General features: G+C 35.4%; 1 protein-coding gene across 6 annotated transcripts in view; it reads right to left on the reverse strand.

Annotated features, from left to right (window-relative positions):
* Window positions 1–24,079, reverse strand: part of LOC135584831 (structural maintenance of chromosomes flexible hinge domain-containing protein GMI1-like) — a 47,479-nt gene that overhangs the window by 5,677 nt on the left and 17,723 nt on the right. For 2 of the 6 annotated variants that reach the window (XM_018820001.2, XM_065087768.1), the window contains 23 exons: window positions 14,372–14,492; window positions 14,221–14,282; window positions 14,030–14,158; window positions 13,035–13,125; window positions 12,879–12,913; window positions 11,036–11,111; window positions 10,741–10,923; window positions 10,453–10,608; window positions 10,329–10,350; window positions 10,141–10,255; window positions 9,929–10,045; window positions 9,475–9,798; window positions 9,263–9,393; window positions 8,588–8,765; window positions 8,390–8,498; window positions 8,197–8,294; window positions 7,336–7,434; window positions 5,135–5,201; window positions 4,086–4,171; window positions 3,718–3,984; window positions 3,491–3,643; window positions 1,637–1,751; window positions 73–298 (listed from right to left, as the gene is read on the reverse strand). In XM_018820001.2, coding sequence (XP_018675546.2) covers window positions 73–298; window positions 1,637–1,751; window positions 3,491–3,643; window positions 3,718–3,984; window positions 4,086–4,171; window positions 5,135–5,201; window positions 7,336–7,434; window positions 8,197–8,294; window positions 8,390–8,498; window positions 8,588–8,765; window positions 9,263–9,393; window positions 9,475–9,798; window positions 9,929–10,045; window positions 10,141–10,255; window positions 10,329–10,350; window positions 10,453–10,608; window positions 10,741–10,923; window positions 11,036–11,111; window positions 12,879–12,913; window positions 13,035–13,125; window positions 14,030–14,158; window positions 14,221–14,282; window positions 14,372–14,492 — 2,960 coding nt within the window. Of the gene's footprint in view, window positions 1–72; window positions 299–1,636; window positions 1,752–3,490; window positions 3,644–3,717; window positions 3,985–4,085; window positions 4,172–5,134; window positions 5,202–7,335; window positions 7,435–8,196; window positions 8,295–8,389; window positions 8,499–8,587; window positions 8,766–9,262; window positions 9,394–9,474; window positions 9,799–9,928; window positions 10,046–10,140; window positions 10,256–10,328; window positions 10,609–10,740; window positions 10,924–11,035; window positions 11,112–12,878; window positions 12,914–13,034; window positions 13,126–14,029; window positions 14,159–14,220; window positions 14,283–14,371; window positions 14,493–24,079 lie in introns of all 6 variants that reach the window. The other 4 variants (XM_065087767.1, XM_065087766.1, XM_065087769.1 and 1 more) reach the window with 3 other exon arrangements.

The raw sequence follows: 24,079 nt of genomic DNA on the forward strand, positions 1-24,079 counted from the left end.
GATTTAGTTTCTCAGGAAAAGATATAACTGTCTTGAATTAGAGAACCTTAAAGTTTGTTGATAAAAACTTACCTACTATTTTTGCTAGTATTAACATTTCCAAGAAGAGCAACAAGGCCAACAACATCTTGCGTACAGTTTGTAAAGCACTTCCAAGGTTCTTGCTTCTGGATAGCTTTAGAAAGACAGCAGCAAATAGCAGCGGCAGTATCACCTTTTCGTTCTATTCGTTTAAGGATTTCCTCTCTTGAAGAACTCAAAGACTCAATTTGGCTCAAATATTGAGGTCCAATGAACACTGGAATTTTACCAAAATTTAGAATCAAACTCCCTTTACTATATGATTAACCTTAAAGCCAACTATACACACACACACACACACACACACACACATATATATATATATATACACATATATATAGTTGTTTGGGGTTAATCAGCAACATTTAGTACAATTACATATCCTGTGGTACAAGTAAGCCCAGCCATCAAAAACAAGGAATGAACAGATTACGGCTAGGCTAATAAATGCAATTCATACTTAAAATATGGAATAACTAATAAGTCTAATATGTATGATGAACAGGGATAGAAGACAGACAAGGAAGTATGCTTTCAATCATTCTTCGTGTGTTCCATACATATGGACTCTCAAGCCAATACATGCTTTGAGATGTTCAAATCCAAAATAGAAAAAAGTCATGCTTTAAGTAGCTATGATATATAGATACTTAAGCATAATGTACAGATAAGCACTTTAGCATCAACTAATGATATCATGTATAACTTATATAAGCACGTGCTCCTCTTCAACTCCTCAATGCCAGGAAAAATAAACATTCTACTAGTGGATTTGGAAACCACTTGGTCATGGTTCTACTCATGAGAGCTAACATCTCCTGATACAGCATAAGCAAAAAATAAACATCCTGCTCAATTACTTCAACATTTTTATAGTTTTGTTTTGTTTGTTCACTTTTTGTACTGTTTCTTTACCATAATTAAATGACTTTGAATTTACCACACTCTCTTTGAAATTCTTGTATGAATTTAAGGGTCATTGAGCAGTCATGTAAGCACTAACTTGTCTTAAATGATTCAGATCAGTCTCATACATGATGCAGAACTTAATCATGTCCAATAAATTCCCGGAAAATTCACACAATAATGATAATGATATATAAGTTTTAACCTCATTAATGCATTGTTGTTGAATAATTTATTCAACTGCTGAAAGCAGTCAACATACACTATATATCTTCGACGAATGAGTCAAAAAGAGATCTTGTGTCCTTATGATGAGAACATGGGTGGCACTTGTGCCCTAGATCTTAAAAGTCCTGACATAGTAAAATAGTGCAGTGGATCATATTTAGCAAACGAGATGGCAGTTATATAGGCTCAAGAAAGACAGTTTATTAATTACTATGACACAGTCATAAAAACTTGTGAGGTTTACACAAGGCATGACACTAATACCATAGACATTTCTCATTACAAAATGATCAAGCCTACCTGCAATGCATCAAAACCAAAATAAAAAGGTAATTCATTCAAAAGACAAAAAAAAATCCAAGATATCTATATAAGACGAATTTAACTTCAAATTAAAGGAGTAATAAAACAATTTCAGAACCTCGCAGATCATGAATATCTTGCTCAACCTGTATCTTCTGATCATTCAGTGTCTTTAGTTTCCTCTCATGCTCTCCAATCTTCAATCCAACTTCAGTAATTTTTTCATCAAGAATCTGTGGAAAGCACATTTACTAGCTTATCTATCCAGTATGGGAGACTGAAGCAAAAAATTTATACAGTGGAGTACAATGGAGTACAATGAGAAGAGAAAGGAAGATGATAATTCTAAAATGCATCTAATACTAATCCATGTTCTACATGATGCATGGGCCAGTATATTGGGCCAGAAAGGCACACTGGCATGCTAAATCATGCCAAAAGCGCTGACATATGGCTAGTGGCTGTTAGGCCAAATTTTAAGGGCATTCAACTAAACACAGAGGTGTTGCAAACAACATGCTACTCTGCCATGATACAACAATCATTAAATGAGATACCATAATTTTGATTGTTCATGGCTCTATGAAAAATTTTCCCTATCTTTTCAAAAACTGATTTTGATTGTTTTATAGTTGTTTCCTCACTCAGTTCTTCCACGTGTCATTGTTTGTTTTTTCCACCAATTTATTTTTCTACCCTGTTATGTTCTATTTTCCAGTCTTATGTCATCTAAAAGCTCAAGTCTTCCATCAGGACTAAATCCCATAGACCCATAAATGTCAGCCCACACATGAGGCTACCACTAATGCAGAATTTAAGGAGGCCCAACATCTGCAGTCTTCAGCATGGCACAAAAGCTCACGCCAACATATTTCCAATTTACCACCGTGTTTGATCCACAATCAACAAGCCCCAAGCACAAACTTTCATTCAGCATCATCTACCAAAATACAAACTGCTGTGTTTATAACTGCAATGCAAAATATAAGTTTCATCAAAGACTGCAGAGATCATTTTTTTCATGCCTCGAACAAGGAAGATGCTTCACCAGCACAAAATGGATGCTGCGTTGCAAAATGCAGGAGGGATAAAGATGGCTGAGGAAGATGGCAGAGGTTCTAATGAGTTGTTATATTGTTATAAATCTAAATAGGCATTAAAGATTATCTGTAAACTGCACAAAGGTAATCTGTAAACTTTCCATTGATCATTTACATTGTAATTGTCATTTATGTGAAATAAATTTATCATGAGGACTCATTGATTTGAAGGTATGCATGCCTAGCCAACTTGCAACCAGATATGGCATAATCAGGTCAGTGAATTACTTAATCTATAAGTGATAGGCACTAACTATGTTCATTGCAAAAAATAGGGAAACCATGAGTAGAAAAACTTATATCCTTGGTCTAGGAAAATTATATCATTATGTAAAATTCCAAAGTGAGTTCTAGATCTGATTCAGATTTTTTTATTAATTTCCAAAAAATTCTTGAATTTATCAAATAGGTCCTTAGAAACATATGAAAATAAAATATCTGGAGTTCTGGACATAGTTGGAATGTAATTTTCACCAAAATCTGATATAAATCTGGGTTTCATTTCATATAAACGTTCTCTACTTATCAGCCAAACACGTGTTTGCTACAACTAAGCTTTGTAAATCCTTACCCTTTCACTTTAACTGAGCTCTATAAATCATGATCCCCAAAACTTAATTCATCAACCTGGCTAACTAAAATGAACCATGGATGAAAGCATTGGGCATACACACTGAACTGGCACATGGGGTAATCCACAGCATACATGTTACTATGTTCGTACAAAAGATATGAACAAGCAGCTACGCCTATTCATGGAATGGCACATAAAATATCACACTATATACCTTATCAGTGACAGCCCCGAAGCAGCAACTAAAATTGACAAAAAATCATAATTACAATGAGCAATTTGGTGATGAATTAATTACCTGAGTATGATGAGAAATGTACTTCACTAGGAGGTCCTTCTGATGAGAGAGACACTTTGATGAGTCCATATGATCTAAAACCTGAGATTGAAATGTCCCATATGATTCTGTTGCAGCAAATAGCTCCAACTTTGAAGCCTCCAAAACATTGACCTGCAAGATAAGAATTAATGTAAGCAGGTCAGATGTGAAAGAATATACAAGGATGGGTTCGAACAGGTCAAAACCTCAATATCAGTGCAAAGATCATGGTAACGTGTATGAAAAGCCGAAAAGCAAAAAGGCCCTGGTCTGCGGGGAACTGGGACAAAAGGCACAGTGCACCGGCCATGATGGAAAGTGTACTGAATTGTATCATCCAATTTCAATGAATCTGATACTATTCTAAGTGTGTGATATTGACCATGTATTTTTTCATCTACTTGTCCATCAGGATCAAAAACTTCAAATATAACATTCTCCAATTGACAACCTATCGGATGAATGCCGGAGACCTGCAAGGATAACATTTAAGAAAATATTCACAGGCAAAAAACTCTTAATATGCCATGGAAACATTTATTTGGGAAAGAAATCAAAAACATATACTGCATACCCCAGACACAGCTCTCAACTCCCTTTGTGCAACTTGGAACTTCTTCTTATAAACAATCTCCTTATCATACGAAACTGAAAGGTGGGCTGTATTGCACAAAGTTAGCAAGAAAAAGAGAACTGAAGGAAACAGAAAATCCAATAATATAAACTATTCTGCAATTATTCCAACAAATACATATGTGATGGACAAAGAAAACTCCTTATGTATTTGCAAATAGAACATTTGAAGCAAATATAGGAATCGAGGAAATTCAAAGGAAGATCACCCAGCAATAAAATATAGACCTAACTAAAAGTTCTTATAAAACACAAGCACGAGCTTGACCTTAAGGTAGCAAATTTTAGAAGAGAACATATCATCATTGTGGTGGATTAATGTTTGAAAAGATCAAGTAAAAAAAGATATACATTGTCTTTAATTAAAAAAAAATGATAGTATATATCTGATACATTGTCTTTTTTCTTACCCTTCATTCCAGGCTAGATGCTCCAAAAGGGCCTAATGAAGTCTAACTACTAAAGCTGTGATGTTTGCTTCATATAACTTGTCCTGTCCTAGAAGAAATTTGAATAAATTCAATCCATCATCTAATTTCAAAAATTCATTGGAATATTCCTATTAGTACATCAAAGTTCAAACAATATAATCATATAATATTCAGATTTATCACTATGGTTCATAAATCAGCAGCTGCTAAGGAGACTCTTAAATATGTTGATTTTTTGTTGTAATTTCTACAGAAAAGTGAAGTACCTGATGTTGATACTTGATAGAACCTTGCTAATAAGTTGCAGGTGCAATTATGTGTATTGGTCTAAGATCACACATAAACTACAAAGCACAAATAATCCAAGATTCTTGTTGCCTCAGCCATGTCCAACAATAGAAAAATAACACTTATTACCTGAGAAATATGGACCAATTGTATTAGGTATGCAATTGGTCTATACTCAGTCATGCCCAACAATGGATATTAACACTTAACACATCTTCAAGACAAAAATCGAGAGAAATAATATGTCAGTAAAAAGGATGAAAGAAAGTACCATATGAACCAAAACTAGCTGACACAGTTAGAAGGCCACTAAGATCGATACATCCTTTGCAGTTCACCTACAGATGAATCATATTGAGATAATCATATTCAGTTAATATGCTAAATTGGCTCACAAATCATTATCCGATGAGATCGTAGATAATGAAGAAAAAAAAACTCTTGCAGCATAATGAATAGATGTAGCACTAGTTACATTGGGCATGTTTTTTCATGTTTAAGAAAGTTGCCAAGGAAAGTTTGCATATTATAGTGTGTTAAATATGTTGCATCTCATACAATGGAAAACACTAGTCAATGCCAACAAGATCTATCATCAGTAATGATTCAAAAAAGTATCTTTCCTGACAAAAAAAAAAACAGAAATAATGCATTTAGGTTCAGGGAGATTGATGGCTATTTAGAATAATCACTTCTTCCATGTCCAACGTTGATGATAAAACTAAACCCAAGAACATAAATAAATCCTATTACTATATCCCTAAGGTTACTGGAAGCTTATAATAATGCATATCTTGATGAAAATTGTCACATGACTTTCATTGTTCAACAGCATGATTTCGTTCTTGAAATTGTCACATGAGCTCATTTCAAATGCCAAACAAAGTGAATTATAAATTTAAATAAAATGAAACTCTAAACGCATAAACAAAAATGCATAAAACCATAAACCCAAGTTACAACTAATCCCATCAAACCTTCCCTTCATTAAGAAAATAATTGAGGCATCCCAACCCTCGGTGAAAAGCTTGATATCCAATTCAAGGTTCAACATCAACATAATTTACTCAAGAAATTGCAATGCGCATCAGACCAATATTTGCACAACCCATGGGTCTATTGCATGAAAAACATATTAAGATTACAAACCAGAGTCAGGGATTTATATTTTATAACATATTGATCAAAGAAAACAGAAAGTTCATTCTAGTTGAGGGACATATTTAGGGATCCGGTCTTCCATATTCCTTTGTAGTATGGCAAATCAATTTTCAACCTTATGAGAGGTCTTTGAAGTCTGATTAATCCTGGCTTTATATGAGAAAAACTTCTAGATTAATATGAAGGAAGCTTGCTATGAAGAAATTACAAATTCCATTCAATGATCGATCAGTATAAACATCAACAACGTCGAGTTGGACTAGTTTCTCCTCAACAAATATAGGCTTGGGCCAAGAAAATTTATATTAAGACCCAATAAACCCAAACAGGATGGATTGTTTTACCAATTCTATTTTTTCTTATTTCTGAGGCGAACAAACAGGTTGGAAGACAATTTAATTAATATTATGAAATAACTACAAGATAAATGCATGCAATCATTGACAGCAATAGAAAAAAAAATTAAGGATAAATAAAAAGATACAAAATGATTTTGCCCTGCACATATTCAGAAAATTATCAAAAACCTCTTATAAAAGTTGATGATATGATTTAAAGCACTCATTATCAAGATTTTAAATACCGATAGGTGTCCCTATCGAGACATCCTAGTGGTTTGTGCATTGTATGTTTAGTAGATCTTAAGTTTGAATCCATAATATGAGCATTTTTTATATGTTTTTAAATCTAATGAAAGGAATAATTTAAAAAAAAATACCAACAGGCACCTATTTCAATAACTTGGACAGCTATTGCTTTTTTTAAAAAATCCATCCATTATCACTGGAATAATACAAAAATAATACCAACCAAAAAATATGTTTAAGGTCCAATCCTATACTTGGCAAGACCAGTCAAAATCAATGAGAATGCAATCATTGGTATTTGAAACCATGCTCATAAAAATGTGCAATAATTACATTGTAGCAACAGTTACATTGATGCTATCGGAGAATTTTAGATAAAGCTGAGCTCCATATAAAAAAGCGCAATGTGGAAGATGCAGTGACAAAAGTTTAATTAAAATTTAGATCGCAAATACTAAACTAGTAAAAAAATATCAAAGCTTGAGTATCTCTCTATGCCGCCATGATTATGATTTCTAAATCCACTATTAATCATCAAAAATAGGCATCATAGAAGAAGTCCTACAAATCAAAATATATATCGTCTAGAAATCTATCATTTGTCTTTTACTAGATTTTTTTCTCTAACAGTAAATGCAAAATCAACATGAAAAAGAACCAAGAGGAAGATGTTATGAAACAAATTCTCTAAACATCAGATCACCAAAACTCACCAGAACTTTACCTTTCGAATATAACCTAAGTGGTCTTGAAAGGAAAACCCATCAGTGTGGATGAACACTTCCACGCCTTCTTCAATATGATTACCATAAGCATCAAACATCTGACAATTTTAATTATTTAACCACACAATTTGAAGGGATAACATAACCAAAAAAATTTCAAATTAAAAAGTAAAATAAATTAAGACTAGATTGGAATCAAACTACTAAGCAAGAAATAATCTCTTACTGTATCTTCAAATTTTGGAAAAACCATTCAAAAGATACAAACTTCCTATTCAATAATTGACTGACATGTGTTACCTTAGGGGATGTGTACTCATGAGAAGCACAATTACTGAGAATACCATCATTCCACGCAAGAATACATTCCCAATCTTCAGCTCAGCTGAACCTATTATTGAACTGATCGTGCAATTAATATTTTGCAACTGAGTTGGGAATGGGAGGATTAGTAACTAAAGGATCTTTTTCATGCAGACCCTATCAAAAACCACGTCCTCCAAGGATGTCATACAGATGTACGGAGAAGCTGATCTACATCCAATCTAGTTGTCTATCTTTGTGTTAATATACACAAAAGTTTGCAATCAGTGATTGGATGCTATCAAGATGCTTGGAAAAGCTGGTTTACATCGACTATCATTGTTCTTTACATGTATCATACTCTCACAGAGCTCTTAGGTAAAAGATGTTTCCAATGGTAGGAAACAATTGCCAAATTAGTTGAATCACCAAAGACTCATCATATTAAATTCTGCATACAGACAAAAAAGCTCATGGAATTGCAGAAACAGTTTTATATGACCACATGAAAAACTTGCATTTTTAATTAGCATAAAAATCTAGCTTAGGACAATTACCTCTAATACAAGTTCTTCAATCACTTCTTCTGGAACCAAATATTCTCCTTCCTGGAGAGAAGTTTGCAGCCTCACGGAAGATAAGGTACCAGGCATGACTGTTTCAAATATCAAGTGAATATACATGAACTAGATATAATGTTTAAAACTTTAGATACATGACTGACTTTATAAAATTAATGAAAAGAACAACCTTTACATGGAATTTCAGCAGAGAAAAGACCATCTTGCGAACATATCGCCAACACAGCTTCATAACTTGGCTGAATCATGTCCAGCTTGCTGCTTTCAATCAATATATCCTACAACATTAGTGCAATGGTAAAGATCGCATATGGCACTGACAAAACTGAATAAAATACAGCTAAAATAGCATATGCTTTCTACTAACCTTTAATTCCAACAATAACTGATCAGATGAAAGGATCATTTTCATTTTGTCAACATGGAGAAGCATACATTCTTCCACAAATATTTTTATCGTAGCTTCAGGTATACTTGAAAATGGAATTTGATTTGAGTACCGATCAAGACACACAACAGAAAGATACGAAATATAGGAACCAACCCTGGTCATAGATGTTATCAAGAATTAGGAAGTAATATGAAAATATTTATATGGTGGTGAATCTTGCAGTGAATTTATAGATATAGCATACAGCAACAAATAAATTGTATGAATAAATAAAAATACAATATGCCCAAAATAAAAGGGATAACTAGAAATATTTTACCATGATGCTAGGATTAGAACAAATAAAACTACAACATAAGTAACATGATTATCTTCCAAATTAGTCATCCAGGTCAAAGGAGACTTAATGCAAGAATAACGTCAGAGGTGATGAGAGAGTGGGTAAGGTATACCAAGGACCATTAAACTTTTATTTATCAATTCTTAACTCTAAACTTAAGCACCAAATACTTAACAAAAATTTAAAAAAAATAAAGCCAATAAGTGTATTTTCAACTATTGCTAAATTATAAAACCTAGACATCAAAGGGCATCAACATGTATCAAAAAAGCAATTTAAATTTGATCAACTGCCTTTGTAAGAGGTCATACCTAGTAGAAAGTAGTTGCTTATCAGTGAAAGGGCCCCATTCATCAAACACAAATCGCCACTTGCAAACCTTTGTGTCAGGCTTCACAACTACTCGTGCTTCTAGGTGTTTGATATTGGTATTTTTACAATTCTGATAACAACACTTTCATACTTAATTTTGACCAAAGGATAATCAAGATACCAAAGTTGTAAATTTTAAGAAATTACTTACAACAAAGAAGGTGAATATATAAATTCCGGCTTTATAAAATAGTTTCGAACATATATCTTGCAACCCAAATATATATAATCCACTGATGCCAGTATGTGATGAAGGTTTAACACTTTTTGTATGGGCAAGTGTCATCTGTTCATTCTGCTTAGCTCTACATTTATGACTAATTTTCAAGGTCATCTCAAACTCATTCTTCACGATATTCTTCTGATCTAGGCCTTTGGAGGCCATCGAAGAGCTAAAATTTGCAGGTCTAATAACAGCAACAATTTCTCTAGGAGGAGTAAAACCAGCAACCACAGGAGCTTCCATAGGTAGTTCCTGAAGTGAAATGTAACATAATTAGAGTCTGAATTACTAGAATTATCCTTGTGTGGAACAGAATCTAAATTTTACTGTCATTTGTAAGTTATAAATACTCATCAGAAATATAAAAAATTAGACAGCTAACCCCACTGATCCCTAACAGGCTACACTGTTGACCAGCTATTATGTCGATTCTGGAAGGAAGTCTCCCTTTATGCTTCTCAACTTGGCAATTCCATGTAGCAAGGTCAATTGCTTGAATCTGACAAGCAGCTCGAAATCAATACAAATAAGACAACATACAGTTGCATGACTGCAACATAAGAAATATAAGAAGTCCATGGTGAAAGTACAAACATTTTCAGAATCAATTAGACTTATTGGAAAAGATAGAGAATCATGCATATCCAAGCTTGCATTTCCATTATCCACCAAAATCGAGCAGCCTTTTTCATCAGAACAATCCAGTGGCCTTTACAATTGTCAATAACTTTGGTTAACTAATGTGACACAATCAAAACGATATATAATTGAAGTGAAACTACCTGCAAATTAGTCGTGCATCACCTGTGGAAAATATTACACAACATGAGTTATAATATAAAACTATATTTTCAAAAGAAAAATGGAGAGAGAAAAGCACAGGGATTAACAGTATGAAGTACTTACCACCCACATCACCTTGAAATCCTTCTATTAAAATGTATTCTAGAGTTGCATACAAATTCTTTTTCAAACATCCAGTTGCACCTTTAAAAATTTTAACCTTTTGTCCTGACTCCCATATTATGCCTCTTCTCTTTATAGCTTGGTGCACTCTCACAACTATGAATAATGGGAAAATATTTATATCATCTATCACCGAATTTATTCAGAACAATAATTGACTAGAGCCAGACCCACCAATCTAGAAGTTAAATGGCAAATAAACTATGCAGATTTAAGCCCTGAACTTACCATCAGCAGTTATACCAAGTTGTTTCTTGTTTTGAGGGCCAATAATATGTACAGGTTCATCCTCACCACAATTGATTTCTTCATCATATCTATCATGCATCTGAATTACCCAATCTCGATATTCCTTCTCTAATTGTAAAATACTGGAGTGTTTTCCATCTTTGAGTATCTCAATGGTTACCTCTACAATTTCATATGTCAAAATTTTAGCTGCAATTGCTTGAACAAAGTAGATAAAAACTGTAATCAAATCAATAGAGAGCGACCATATTCATTCCTCATAAGTTCAATGGACCTGATTCTTTTCCACAAAGAATGTTGCCAAAGTTCCTCAATGCACGAGTAAAAGGGTGATGATGTGCCAAATCAGTCTTCAAAATGTTTAAAAAAATAAGTTAGAAGAAAAAGAGGGCAAACTCTGTGAAGCACTGAAAAAAAATCATTGTCAACAATATGAATAAAGACCTTAAGATGGAACAGAAAATAATGTGTAAAAGATAAAGCATTATAAAATTATGCAGAACCAGAAAACTCTCTCATGATTGATTTTCTTTCATTATAGTAAAAAAAAAATTATTTCACTGTGACCACTAGATACAACTTCACAATGAAGACCACAATCTTGAATTTCTGTGTGCAACACTCCTAGTGTTTGCTATCAGATGTTACTCAGTGAGCCGAGATGCAAACCAACCCATTTTAGCCCAATATGATTGAAATTTGGTAGTTACTGCAAGGTCAGTAATGATCAGATTTCAGATTTCAACTGTACCCAATGTCACTCCGATTTAACCATTGGGGCTGTTTTGGGCTTATAAAACTTATGTAATCTCACCCTTTCACTCGCTCTTACTCTCAGTCTCACTCATTAAACTTATTTAATCTCTCAAATCAGTAATTAGTGAAAATCAACCTCTTGATTTGGATAAAAGAGGGATTCGAACTCAATACCCGTGGACTTTGTCTCCAAGTAACGGTATTTAGCTTCCTCTTATGTTTTCTTTATCATGTCAGGTAATTAGCATAAAGAACATCAATAACTCTAGATTGATTAGTGACTAATGATTAATTAAGACATAATTAGAGGTTTTGAAGAAAATTTAGCTTAGATTGACAATGTATTGACCTTCAATGACTTACGAGTTTATTCCATCATGTTTAATGGCTAATTAGAGGCTTATTAATGCATTTTTAGGTAATATTTTTATTTTATATACCAATAAACTAGGACAAAAAACCCTGAAATAGGTTTTGTCAATTTCAACTGATCGTCAGCCCTTTTTCAGTTTATGGGTATGTACTAATGTACCGACACACAAAATGCCAATACTAACTGCTAGGTACTAGTCCGACCATGACCAATATGCCTGGTCGACATGATCGGTGAACCATAATCCTCAATTGTCTATGTTTGCAATACTAGAGTTCACTGTGACCACTAGATACTACTTTGTAAAGAAGACCACATAACCCTCATTTCTCTTGCCAACACTCAACATCTTTTATCAAACCTTGCATACAATTCTTTTAACAATTTCTGATATATACTAATTATTCAATATATAAACTTTGCAGATCTCGTCATTCTAGTGCTTTTTTGTGTTTGTATAAATGTTAGCATACAACACTTCTCAAAAAACTTTTTTTTGCCAAAATCTTATCCGAAAATTTTGTATTGAATAGGCATTACAAACATTTCCTCTTTTCTCTTCTCCCTCTACTTATTCTTTTTGTGTTTTTGATTCTCAACAATAAAAGTTGATGAATCAATTGGGTCTGGCTAAGTTTGGCCAAAACCGCCCAAATTGATCAAGACAGAATCACTCCTGGATCAAGTCATCGTTACATGGTAATAAAGCTGAAAACAATAAGGATCAACAGTCACACAAGTCATATGACCAACAGAATATTCTGTTCTCGATAAAAATTATGAGTTAATATTCCAAATAATTGAGTAGAGAACATCTACGGAGAAAGGATACTGTTCACTTATTTGACAAGTAAATAATAGTAGACGATTGAGATAAATCATACAGATAATCTGGAAAGAATCAAGAATCAACAATATTATTTAAGAAAAAACTAATGCAAGTGCTCATGAAAACCTATCATATTTTTTTTAAAACAAATTTGCTTACCTTAGAAGGAGTAGGAGAAAAACCAGCATCTGTCTCTACAACAACAGAAAAATAATGTAAAAAATTGTGAAAGAAAGAATATCATCTTAAAGCACACAATAAGAATAACGAAAAAAGGTGTTAATTTGAGAATTTCAACCAATCAAATCATGTTACCAACAAAGCATTTCACCCTTTTGCAGCATCTCTTTAATAAATGAGCTTTATCTCCCCTTCTTTGTTTAGTTTCCATGAAAGGAAGAGTATTCTATGTAAGGTAAGAAATGGACCAATAAGCAAAATTTTCTTAATCATAATTTCAAAATTGACAATAGTCAATTCAAATGAAATACAATTTCAGATCATAATAACAAGTCTTCACATTATGTAATAAATAATGATGCACGATACCAACAAGCAAACGAATCTGCATCACTGAAATTAGTGGCAAAAGTTTAGCCGCTAAACTAAATTAACCTAAATAGGAATATAGCATCATTAAAAGTCATTTAATTAACCTAAATAGGAATATAGCATCATTAAAAGTCATTTGATTAACCTAAATAGGAATATAGCAACCCAATAATAACAGATTGAACAAAGAGTGTATCAACAATTAGGACAAAATTATGGCTCCCACAATTTGCCAGTTTTCCCAATTGTCCACCAGCCCTTTCCAACCAGGAGGATGCTATTCTACAAATATATGAAGAAACAACAGCAGCAAAAAACTTAAACATTTTTTCCAAATTTTTTCAAGATTTAATCCGCATGTGTCCTATAAAGCTAGAAACAAAAAACTGCATGATGTTGCTTGCAGGTCAATTCTGCAGTTACATTAATTTTCATGATCAGCAAAAAAATAATTTAGAGAGGTTAACAATTAGAATCCCATCAATTATTCAAATATATGACTATGAATTATACTCAATTAGTTGATACTAATCTAAGAAAATATCATTGACTTCTTTTACAATTCAATCAATCTCCTCTCATCTATATTTACTTTTGTATCATAAACTAAAACATCATAAACAAATTTATGAGCCTCTGCCAAACTTGTTGAAAACTCCCAGACTTCAAACTTTTGCATTTTAAGATATCATTCCCAAATGGAAAACTTCTGATGACGTTTACAAACATTAAAACTGCATATAAGAATAGAATCTTACCCATCTGGAATCTGGAAGGAGACGACCAAGCCTACGTATTGATACACGAGAAAAGGCGTCGAAATTTTCTTTAATTTCGTAACCATCTTGAACAAGCTTCTCAAGAATTCGCTCAATGTTCTCTTTCCCCTATAAAAAATATAAATCACACATACAATTCTGAAACCGAAACAAGAAATAGCAGACTGTACCTCAACAATAGGAAAGTAAACACACTTCAATTGTGCATTGGCTTCTTGAAAACCTAATGATCCTACAAATAACAAACCAGAAAAACAAAAGGAAACATCTAAATATAGCATCCATCAGAAAGATAAAACAGCAAAATCGCAGCTAACATACCTGGATTTTCTGATTTAATCATGAACCTTAGTTGCATGATGAAATCAGGACCATTACAAGAGAGTAAATTAGTAATTGCCACCTCTCCTCCTTGAATTTCAGCAAGGTTAATGTCATTCACCTAAAATGGAAACTTCAATGAACTATTAGAAGTTAAAGACCAAAATATCAGTAGAACGCCTTAGATCACAACATCAACCCATTTCTGAACAATCCAATTGCGTAAATGATGCAACCGGTATATACATAGTACTCAAGGACTGCAGTTTATCCTGAAGTGGTATGTACCAGCCTATACTAACTACAAAAAGGATGAAATACTAAGTTTACTAGCTGCATAAGCAAGCATTTAAACAAAAGGAACCGAGAAAGTTTTGTCAGTTTCAGGCATAGGGTTTGTATAGATAACTTACTAACACAGCTTGGTACTAACCTATGAAGGTATGCAAACCCCTGTGTTGACTGACACAGACCAAGATACTGGCTTCACATGTGCAAACCCTTGTGCTGACTACCACAGACCAAAATACTGGCCAAGACGTGTTAGCCAAGGCACTGCACATGCCAATGGCAGAATAATAGTTGGGTGAGGTACTATGGCTAGAAGGAGAGGAAATGAAGAACTGATAAAAATATTTCGATTTTGGCAATTCATGGGTCACAACAGATAGTCCCAAACAAGACAGAGGTCACAACAAGTGACAGATGCAAGCTTATTAGGCATAAAATCCTAATCTCCTAGATTAAAATAATTCCTATGGTACAGGAAATTGGTCCATGGCAAGCATAAGATGTGGACATTGGACTCCATATGTGCCTTACTGTCACGACCCGGGTCTGATGAGCTAACTGACCGATAACTCCATTTTGGTCCTCAACGGCGGACCAAAATGCTTAAGCGGGAGGTAACGTAGTACACTCATCAGGCCCTTATAAGCTAATCACACACACTCCCCACTTCCGATGTGGGACTAATGGGATATTACACTATCCCCAACCCAATTAGCTTGACGTCCTCGTCAAGGCCAGACATAACCCAGATCGAACCCTAGCATAGTGCATGTGAGGTTTAACTCAGTGGTGGCTCCACGCCGTGATGAGTTCTCTGACTCCATCCACGAGTAGCCCTTTCCTACTGCAGCCCTCTCACCCTACCCTAATGCTAGGTCGGCTCTGATACCAAATGTCACGACCCGGGTCTGATGAGCTAACTGACCGATAACTCCATTTTGGTCCTCAACGGCGGACCAAAATGCTTAAGCGGGAGGTAACGTAGTACACTCATCAGGCCCTTATAAGCTAATCACACACACTCCCCACTTCCGATGTGGGACTAATGGGATATTACACTTCCCTCTGTCACACCCCTAAAAATATCCATGATATTTAAAATTTTTTTTTTGTCTCAACTAACCCAGGATCCAAACACACGTTTGAGGTCACTAAGAAAACATTCAGATCAAATTTCACCTCTATAATCTATCAATTCATAACCCTGTGCAATTCATAAACATAGCATACATCACTCGATAATTCATGCAATCTGAACTCAACTCACCAAATAAAAATCACAATATAAATCCACAAGTGGGGAAATCTATGCAGTCACCAGAATCATCGATTTACCATAAGTTCATATCATTACACAAATTTAATTTAACATTCCAAAATCCTATACACAAGGGATCCTTTATCTTACACAAAATCCACAGGTCCAGATTCATCGTCACATTTCATAATATGCAGAGTAACTTATACACAACTACATATATGCTAACAAAAGTTCTGCCCAACGTCTTCTAAACTCTCCACTGTCTCAGCCCATTCTTAACATTTAAGCAAGCGATACGCTATCCTGAAAAATTTATCAACAAATGGGGTGAGCATAAAGAGCTCAGCAAGTGACTAACATATCCATATCAAAATAGTACAATTTCCAAAGAGATGCAGTTTTCAAACACAAAGCAGAATATACGATTTCGTATACTTAATATCATTAGGAGCAGAAATCATAGTTGTCCTTTTTAATCATACATATTTGGTTCCTGACAGATGGGGCATAGAGTAATTGGAGCATATCAGAAACAAAGGAAACATATCGGAGCTTATCAATGGCATTTAAAATGTTCCAAATCACATCAACGACATATGGAACATTACGAAGCAAAATCAACAGTGAATGAAGCATTTCAGAGCATATCAAACTCATATGTCGTACAGAAGCTCAAACGTCGTCCTTGACGTTGCAATCATATCATAACTATCCAGAGCACGAACAGAAATAACTCACAAAAACTCTGGATGTCATATCAAACATATAGAGGGTGTAGTGGGATCTCAGTCAGAATGTGATTCATCCATTTCTGAATGACCACCTGACAAAAGTCTCCCACGTCTGGGAGCTCCATCCACCCACGTCTAGGTGAAGTCAAAGGGGCCGGCAGAGCATCGCAGGCTCTAAGCAATATCCCACAAAGCGGGACCCCACAAAGCGGGCAAATAAGCGCATACCAGAATATCCCTCAAAGCGGGACCCCACAAAGCGGGCAAATCAGCGCATACCCTTTACCATTTCTGGCAAAGGTCCAGACAATCCCACACACCAGAGTACAAGAAGGCAGTTTCAACAAAAAGTAGCATATAACGGAAGCACACGCGGAACAACCAAACGTACATGTGCCTTTTCAAAAGCAGTGTGATGCAAGGAACAAATCTCTCACAAAAGTATTCATTTTAGGAAAGAAATGAAAGCAAGAGTGTACAGGGATTCCAAGCAATTATAATCAGCTCAATTGCAATAAGAAGATTAGGCGAACTCAAGTATCCAAAGGAAATGGAACAGAATATGCGAAATCGACCAAAGCTCGATTTCGGACAGAATTCCAGTGGCACATCAAACAAATATTTCAGAATAACAATTATGCTCCAATACCCATAAGAAGGCTATGGTCGAATCATATATCAATCTATATTCGGATGGAACAGATTTCATATGAAACAGGGCTCCCAACACAGAGTTACCTCTGATTTGGTAACACAAGGTCAAAATCACAATCACTGTTTTACAGAATTTATAGGGTCGGATTCAACAGACGGTAGGGTGGGCAATTGAACTCCAAAATTTTCAAACTGTATGTCCAAAGAAATATTTTCAAATCTAGTTTCAAATAAAATCAGTTTGGTACAAATCAGAATTCTCAACAGGGAGTTATAGATAACTTAGTATCGATAGGTCAGAAATCTTGAAGTCTGTTTTACAGCATCTATAGTCTCATTTGAAAGAAAAGTTTGGGTAAGTATTCGGTGTCCAAATTCTACAAAATCGGTGTCAAAAGAAAGACATAAGAGTCTAATTACAAACAAAATAGTTCCTGCCTGAATTCACATTTTGTGCTAAAACTTATAGCCGAAACAGTGTATAGGGGTCAATATACCGAAAATATTTCAGAATCCATGGTTTTAAGTCCAAAGAGAGACATATCAGTTTCTAAATAGAAATCTTCCAATTTATTTTGAATCAACATAAAAACAGAGTCTAATACTTCTGTAGGATGGGGTTAGAACACTTGCCTTTGGAAATTTTGACCCGAAATGACAAGATTAAAGCAAGAACCCTAAAAGCCCCAATTTTCTTCCTCTTCTTCTTCTTCTTCTTCTTCTTCTTCTTTCTTTCTTTCTTTCTTTCCCTGATCACCCACGAGCTGCCTCCTCTGCTTCCTTAACAACGAAGGCAGAGAAGCTTAAGCGGTGGAATTTGTCATTTGGTGCATTTTGCAGTTTAGTCCTTGTTTTTATCATATTCACGATTAGGTCCTTAGGGTTTACATATAGGTCCTCAGATTCTTTCTTTTTTTTTTTTTTTTTTTTTAACAGATCTCCCAAATCTTAAAAATAAGTTACCTCTAATTCATACTCTATTTCTTTTGTCAATTAAAATAGATGCTTACATTATCACCAAAAATTATACGAACACTCGGAAATGAGGGGTGTTACACTCTCCCCCCCTTAAAAGAAAAATTTAGTCCTCTAAATTTATCGTACCTCTATTCGATGAAAAGACGAGGATACACCTTTTTCATTTCCTCTTCTAGCTCCCAAGTTGTCTCTTCTCCAGAATGATGTCTCCAATTTACTTGAACTAGTGGGACGACCCGATTCCTTAGGACTTTTTCTTTCTTATCAATAATCTGAATAGGCTCTTCCACATAGGATAGATCTTTATCGAACTCCACCAGCTCATACTTAATGATGTGAGAAGGGTCATACATATACTTTCTAATCATCGAGACATGAAATATATCATGGACATGGCTCAATGCTGGTGGTAAGGCAATCCTGTAAGCGACAGAACCAACCCTCTCAAGAACCTCAAAAGGTCCAATAAATCTTGGGCTTAACTTTCCTTTCTTCCCAAACCTTATAATGCCTTTGGAAGGGGAGACTTTTAAGAATACAAAATCTCCGATTTCAAACTCAATATCTCGTCTCCTATTATCGGCATAACTCTTTTGACGACTCTGAGCAGCTTTTAACCTTTTCCTTATAACTTGAATTTTCTCGGTAGTTTCTTGTACCTTGTCCGGTGCTAACAACTTTCTGTCCCCAACTTCCTCCCAACATATAGGTGTTATGCACTTTCGCCCATATAAAGCTTCATACGGAGCCATCTGAATACTTGAATGATAACTATTGTTATACGTGAACTCGACAAGTGAAATATCCTTATCCCATTCACCTTTCCAATCCATAACATAGGCTCTAAGCAAATCCTCAAGTGTTTGAATTGTTCTTTCTGACTGACCATCAGTCTGAGGATGATATGCAGTACTAAACTTAACTTTAGTGCCCATAGATTCCTGTAACCTTCTCCAGAATCTAGAGAGAAATCTGGAGTCTCTATCAGAGATGATCTCCTTTGGAATACCATGAAGTCTGACTATTTCATTAACATATAAATCTGCAAGTCTATCAAGCGAATAAGTCATATTAATCGGAAGGAAATGTGCAGATTTTGTTAACCTATCAATGATAACCCAAATAGCATCATGCTTCCTCGAGGTTCTGGGTAGTCCTGAAACAAAATCCATAGTAATACATTCCCATTTCCATTCCGGTATAACTAAAGGTTGCAGCAACCCTCCAGGTCTTTGGTGTTCTACTTTGATTTGCTGACACGTCAAACATTTTGAAACATACATTGCAATTTCCTTCTTCATGCCTTCCCACCAATAATAACTTTGAAGATCTCTATACATCTTAGTGCTCCCAGGGTGTAGGGCGTACTTTGAAGTATGACTTTCATTTAGGATTTGATTCTTGATATCTAGTTCATTTGGTACACATACTCTCTCCCCAAATCTCAATAGGCCATCCTTTGAAACTTGAAATTGTGGCTTCAATTCCTTTTCTACTTCACTCCTCAAGTAGATTAAGTGTGGATCTCGTAATTGTCCCTCCTTAATTTGTTGCATAAGATCAGACTGCATTTGAATGGAGGCCATCAAAATCATCGAGTCTTGCTCTTTCCTCAAAGCTTTCAAATCAAAATTTTCTTCTATTAGCTTCCATTGCTTCACGACCAGACTAGCCATAAAACTTGTAGATTTTCTACTAAGTGCATCAGCTACAACATTGGCCTTGCCCGGGTGATAACGGATGGCACAATCATAATCCTTCAGAAGTTCTATCCATCTTCGCTGCCTCATGTTCAACTCCTTCTGAGTGAAAATGTATTTTAAACTCTTGTGATCAGTGAAGATTTCAAACTGTCGACCATACAAATAATGTCTCCAAATCTTTAGAGCAAAAATGATTGCTGCTAATTCCAAATCATGAGTTGGATAATTCAATTCATAACCTTTAAGTTGCCTAGAAGCATAAGCAATTACTCTCCCTTCCTGCATCAAAACACATCCTAGCCCCTTTCTTGAAGCATCAGTATAAACTACAAATCCCTCACTACCACTTGGAATAGTGAGAATAGGGGCACTAGTCAATCTTCTTTTTAACTCTTGAAAGCTTTGCTCACAATCATCGCCCCATACAAATTTCATATTCTTCTTAGTGAGTTTGGTGTGAGGTTGAGCAATTCGAGAAAATCCCTCCACAAATCTCCTGTAATAACCTGCCATGCCCAAGAAACTTCTAACCTCTGTTACATTTGTTGGTACTTCCCATTCAACTACAGCTTCTATTTTCCTTGGATCAACAGATATACCCTTCCCTGAAATCACATGACCTAAGAAAGCAACTTCATTCAACCAAAATTCACATTTGCTGAACTTCGCATACAACTTCTTTTCTCTCAGTATGGACAACACATCTCTCAAGTGTTCCTCATGCTCCTGGTTACTCTTTGAATACACCAATATGTCATCAATAAATACAATTACACAGATATCCAAGAGCGGTTGAAATATCCTATTCATTAGTTCCATAAAAGCTGCAGGGGCATTTGTCAAACCAAAGGGCATCACCAAGAATTCATAATGACCATATCGAGTTCTGAAAGCTGTTTTTGAAATATCCTCCTCCTTGATCTTCAACTGATAGTAACCTAACCTCAGGTCAATCTTAGAGAATACTTGTGCACCCTGCAAATGATCAAACAAATCATCAATTCTAGGTATGGGATACCTGTTTTTGATGGTCACCTGATTCAACTGTCTATAATCAATACAAAGCCTCAATGTTCCATCCTTCTTCTTCACTAATAGTACCGGAGCACCCCATGGGGACACACTGGGTCGTATGAAACCCTTATCTAATAATTCTTGTATTTGCTTCTTTAATTCTTCAAGCTCAAGTGGTGCCATTCTGTAGGGAGGCTTAGATATTGGGGCGGTACTGGGGACTAGATCAATAGCAAATTCACCCTCTCTATCTAGAGGTAAACCAGGCAAGTCGTCTGGAAATACATCAGGGAATTCTTTGACCACTGAAATTTCATCAAGGTGGGTTTCCTGATTTGAATGCTCCTTTACACACACCACATAACAAAAACAACCTTTCTGCATAAGATGATAAGCTTGAAGTGCGGATATTAAGCAAGGAGGCAAATCATGCTTAATGCCCTCAAAGAAAAATATAGGCTGATCTGGTATGCAGAAAGTAATTATTTTTTTGTAACAATCAATACTAGCGTGATGAGAAGATAACCAATCCATGCCGAGTATAATATCAAAGCCCTGGATCTCTAGGAGAATCAAATCAGCAAGGAATTCGTGGTCTCCAATAGAGATCAAACAAGATGGGTAGACCAAGTTTGTTGCCAATGAATCTCCAACAGCAGTTGTTACATATAACATATAATCCAGGGATTTAGGTGGAATATCCAAGTGACAAGCAAAGTATTTTGAAACAAACGATAAGTTGGAGCCGGGATCAAACAAAACTTTTGCATTTCTTTTAGAAACATGAAGAATACCTTCCACCACTGATTTAGAAGCTCTAGAATCTTGTTCAGTGATAGCGTATACTCTAGCATGGGCTGAGGGTCTAGGAGACAGTGGCTCTCTTTTCCTGTTCAGTGGGCAATCTTTTATTTGATGACCTAGCTTTCCACAATTAAAACATGCTCCAGTCACCCGAAAACACCGACTTGTCTCATGATTTAATCCGCATTTTTCACATAACTGAGTCCTCCCCCATGGTTTCCTTTTCTCAAATCCAGATGTCTTAAACCTCTTGTTACTATCTTCGTATTCATTTTCTCTCCTGCTTTTGCTAGTAAATTTGTTCCTTTGGTTCTTGCCAATGATTTCTTGAATTTCCTCCATGTCTCTTTCAATTTTTCAAAGCTCTTTCTACCGTATCAGCATATGTTTATAATTTTAAAGCTGACATTCGGCTTCTTATTGCTGGTCGTAATCCCCTTTCAAACCTTCTTGCTTTTCTAGATTCATCATCAGTCATACGTATGGCAAACCTAGAGAGCTCAGTAAATTTAGATTCATACCTTGCTTCCTAAAACATCAAAAGAATATTTTCTTTGATCAATCTCTAATGACAGTCAATAAACCTCAAATAAAGATAATATTCTTAGTGATTCTCAAATCATGCTCTGATACCACCTCTGTCACACCCCTAAAAATATCCATGATATTTAAAATTTTTTTTTTGTCTCAACTAACCCAGGATCCAAACACACGTTTGAGGTCACTAAGAAAACATTCAGATCAAATTTCACCTCTATAATCTATCAATTCATAACCCTGTGCAATTCATAAACATAGCATACATCACTCGATAATTCATGCAATCTGAACTCAACTCACCAAATAAAAATCACAATATAAATCCACAAGTGGGGAAATCTATGCAGTCACCAGAATCATCGATTTACCATAAGTTCATATCATTACACAAATTTAATTTAACATTCCAAAATCCTATACACAAGGGATCCTTTATCTTACACAAAATCCACAGGTCCAGATTCATCGTCACATTTCATAATATGCAGAGTAACTTATACACAACTACATATATGCTAACAAAAGTTCTGCCCAACGTCTTCTAAACTCTCCACTGTCTCAGCCCATTCTTAACATTTAAGCAAGCGATACGCTATCCTGAAAAATTTATCAACAAATGGGGTGAGCATAAAGAGCTCAGCAAGTGACTAACATATCCATATCAAAATAGTACAATTTCCAAAGAGATGCAGTTTTCAAACACAAAGCAGAATATACGATTTCGTATACTTAATATCATTAGGAGCAGAAATCATAGTTGTCCTTTTTAATCATACATATTTGGTTCCTGACAGATGGGGCATAGAGTAATTGGAGCATATCAGAAACAAAGGAAACATATCGGAGCTTATCAATGGCATTTAAAATGTTCCAAATCACATCAACGACATATGGAACATTACGAAGCAAAATCAACAGTGAATGAAGCATTTCAGAGCATATCAAACTCATATGTCGTACAGAAGCTCAAACGTCGTCCTTGACGTTGCAATCATATCATAACTATCCAGAGCACGAACAGAAATAACTCACAAAAACTCTGGATGTCATATCAAACATATAGAGGGTGTAGTGGGATCTCAGTCAGAATGTGATTCATCCATTTCTGAATGACCACCTGACAAAAGTCTCCCACGTCTGGGAGCTCCATCCACCCACGTCTAGGTGAAGTCAAAGGGGCCGGCAGAGCATCGCAGGCTCTAAGCAATATCCCACAAAGCGGGACCCCACAAAGCGGGCAAATAAGCGCATACCAGAATATCCCTCAAAGCGGGACCCCACAAAGCGGGCAAATCAGCGCATACCCTTTACCATTTCTGGCAAAGGTCCAGACAATCCCACACACCAGAGTACAAGAAGGCAGTTTCAACAAAAAGTAGCATATAACGGAAGCACACGCGGAACAACCAAACGTACATGTGCCTTTTCAAAAGCAGTGTGATGCAAGGAACAAATCTCTCACAAAAGTATTCATTTTAGGAAAGAAATGAAAGCAAGAGTGTACAGGGATTCCAAGCAATTATAATCAGCTCAATTGCAATAAGAAGATTAGGCGAACTCAAGTATCCAAAGGAAATGGAACAGAATATGCGAAATCGACCAAAGCTCGATTTCGGACAGAATTCCAGTGGCACATCAAACAAATATTTCAGAATAACAATTATGCTCCAATACCCATAAGAAGGCTATGGTCGAATCATATATCAATCTATATTCGGATGGAACAGATTTC

Source organism: Musa acuminata, chromosome BXJ1-10, assembly GCF_036884655.1.
Source record: "Musa acuminata AAA Group cultivar baxijiao chromosome BXJ1-10, Cavendish_Baxijiao_AAA, whole genome shotgun sequence".
Taxonomy (NCBI): Eukaryota; Viridiplantae; Streptophyta; class Magnoliopsida; order Zingiberales; family Musaceae; genus Musa; species Musa acuminata.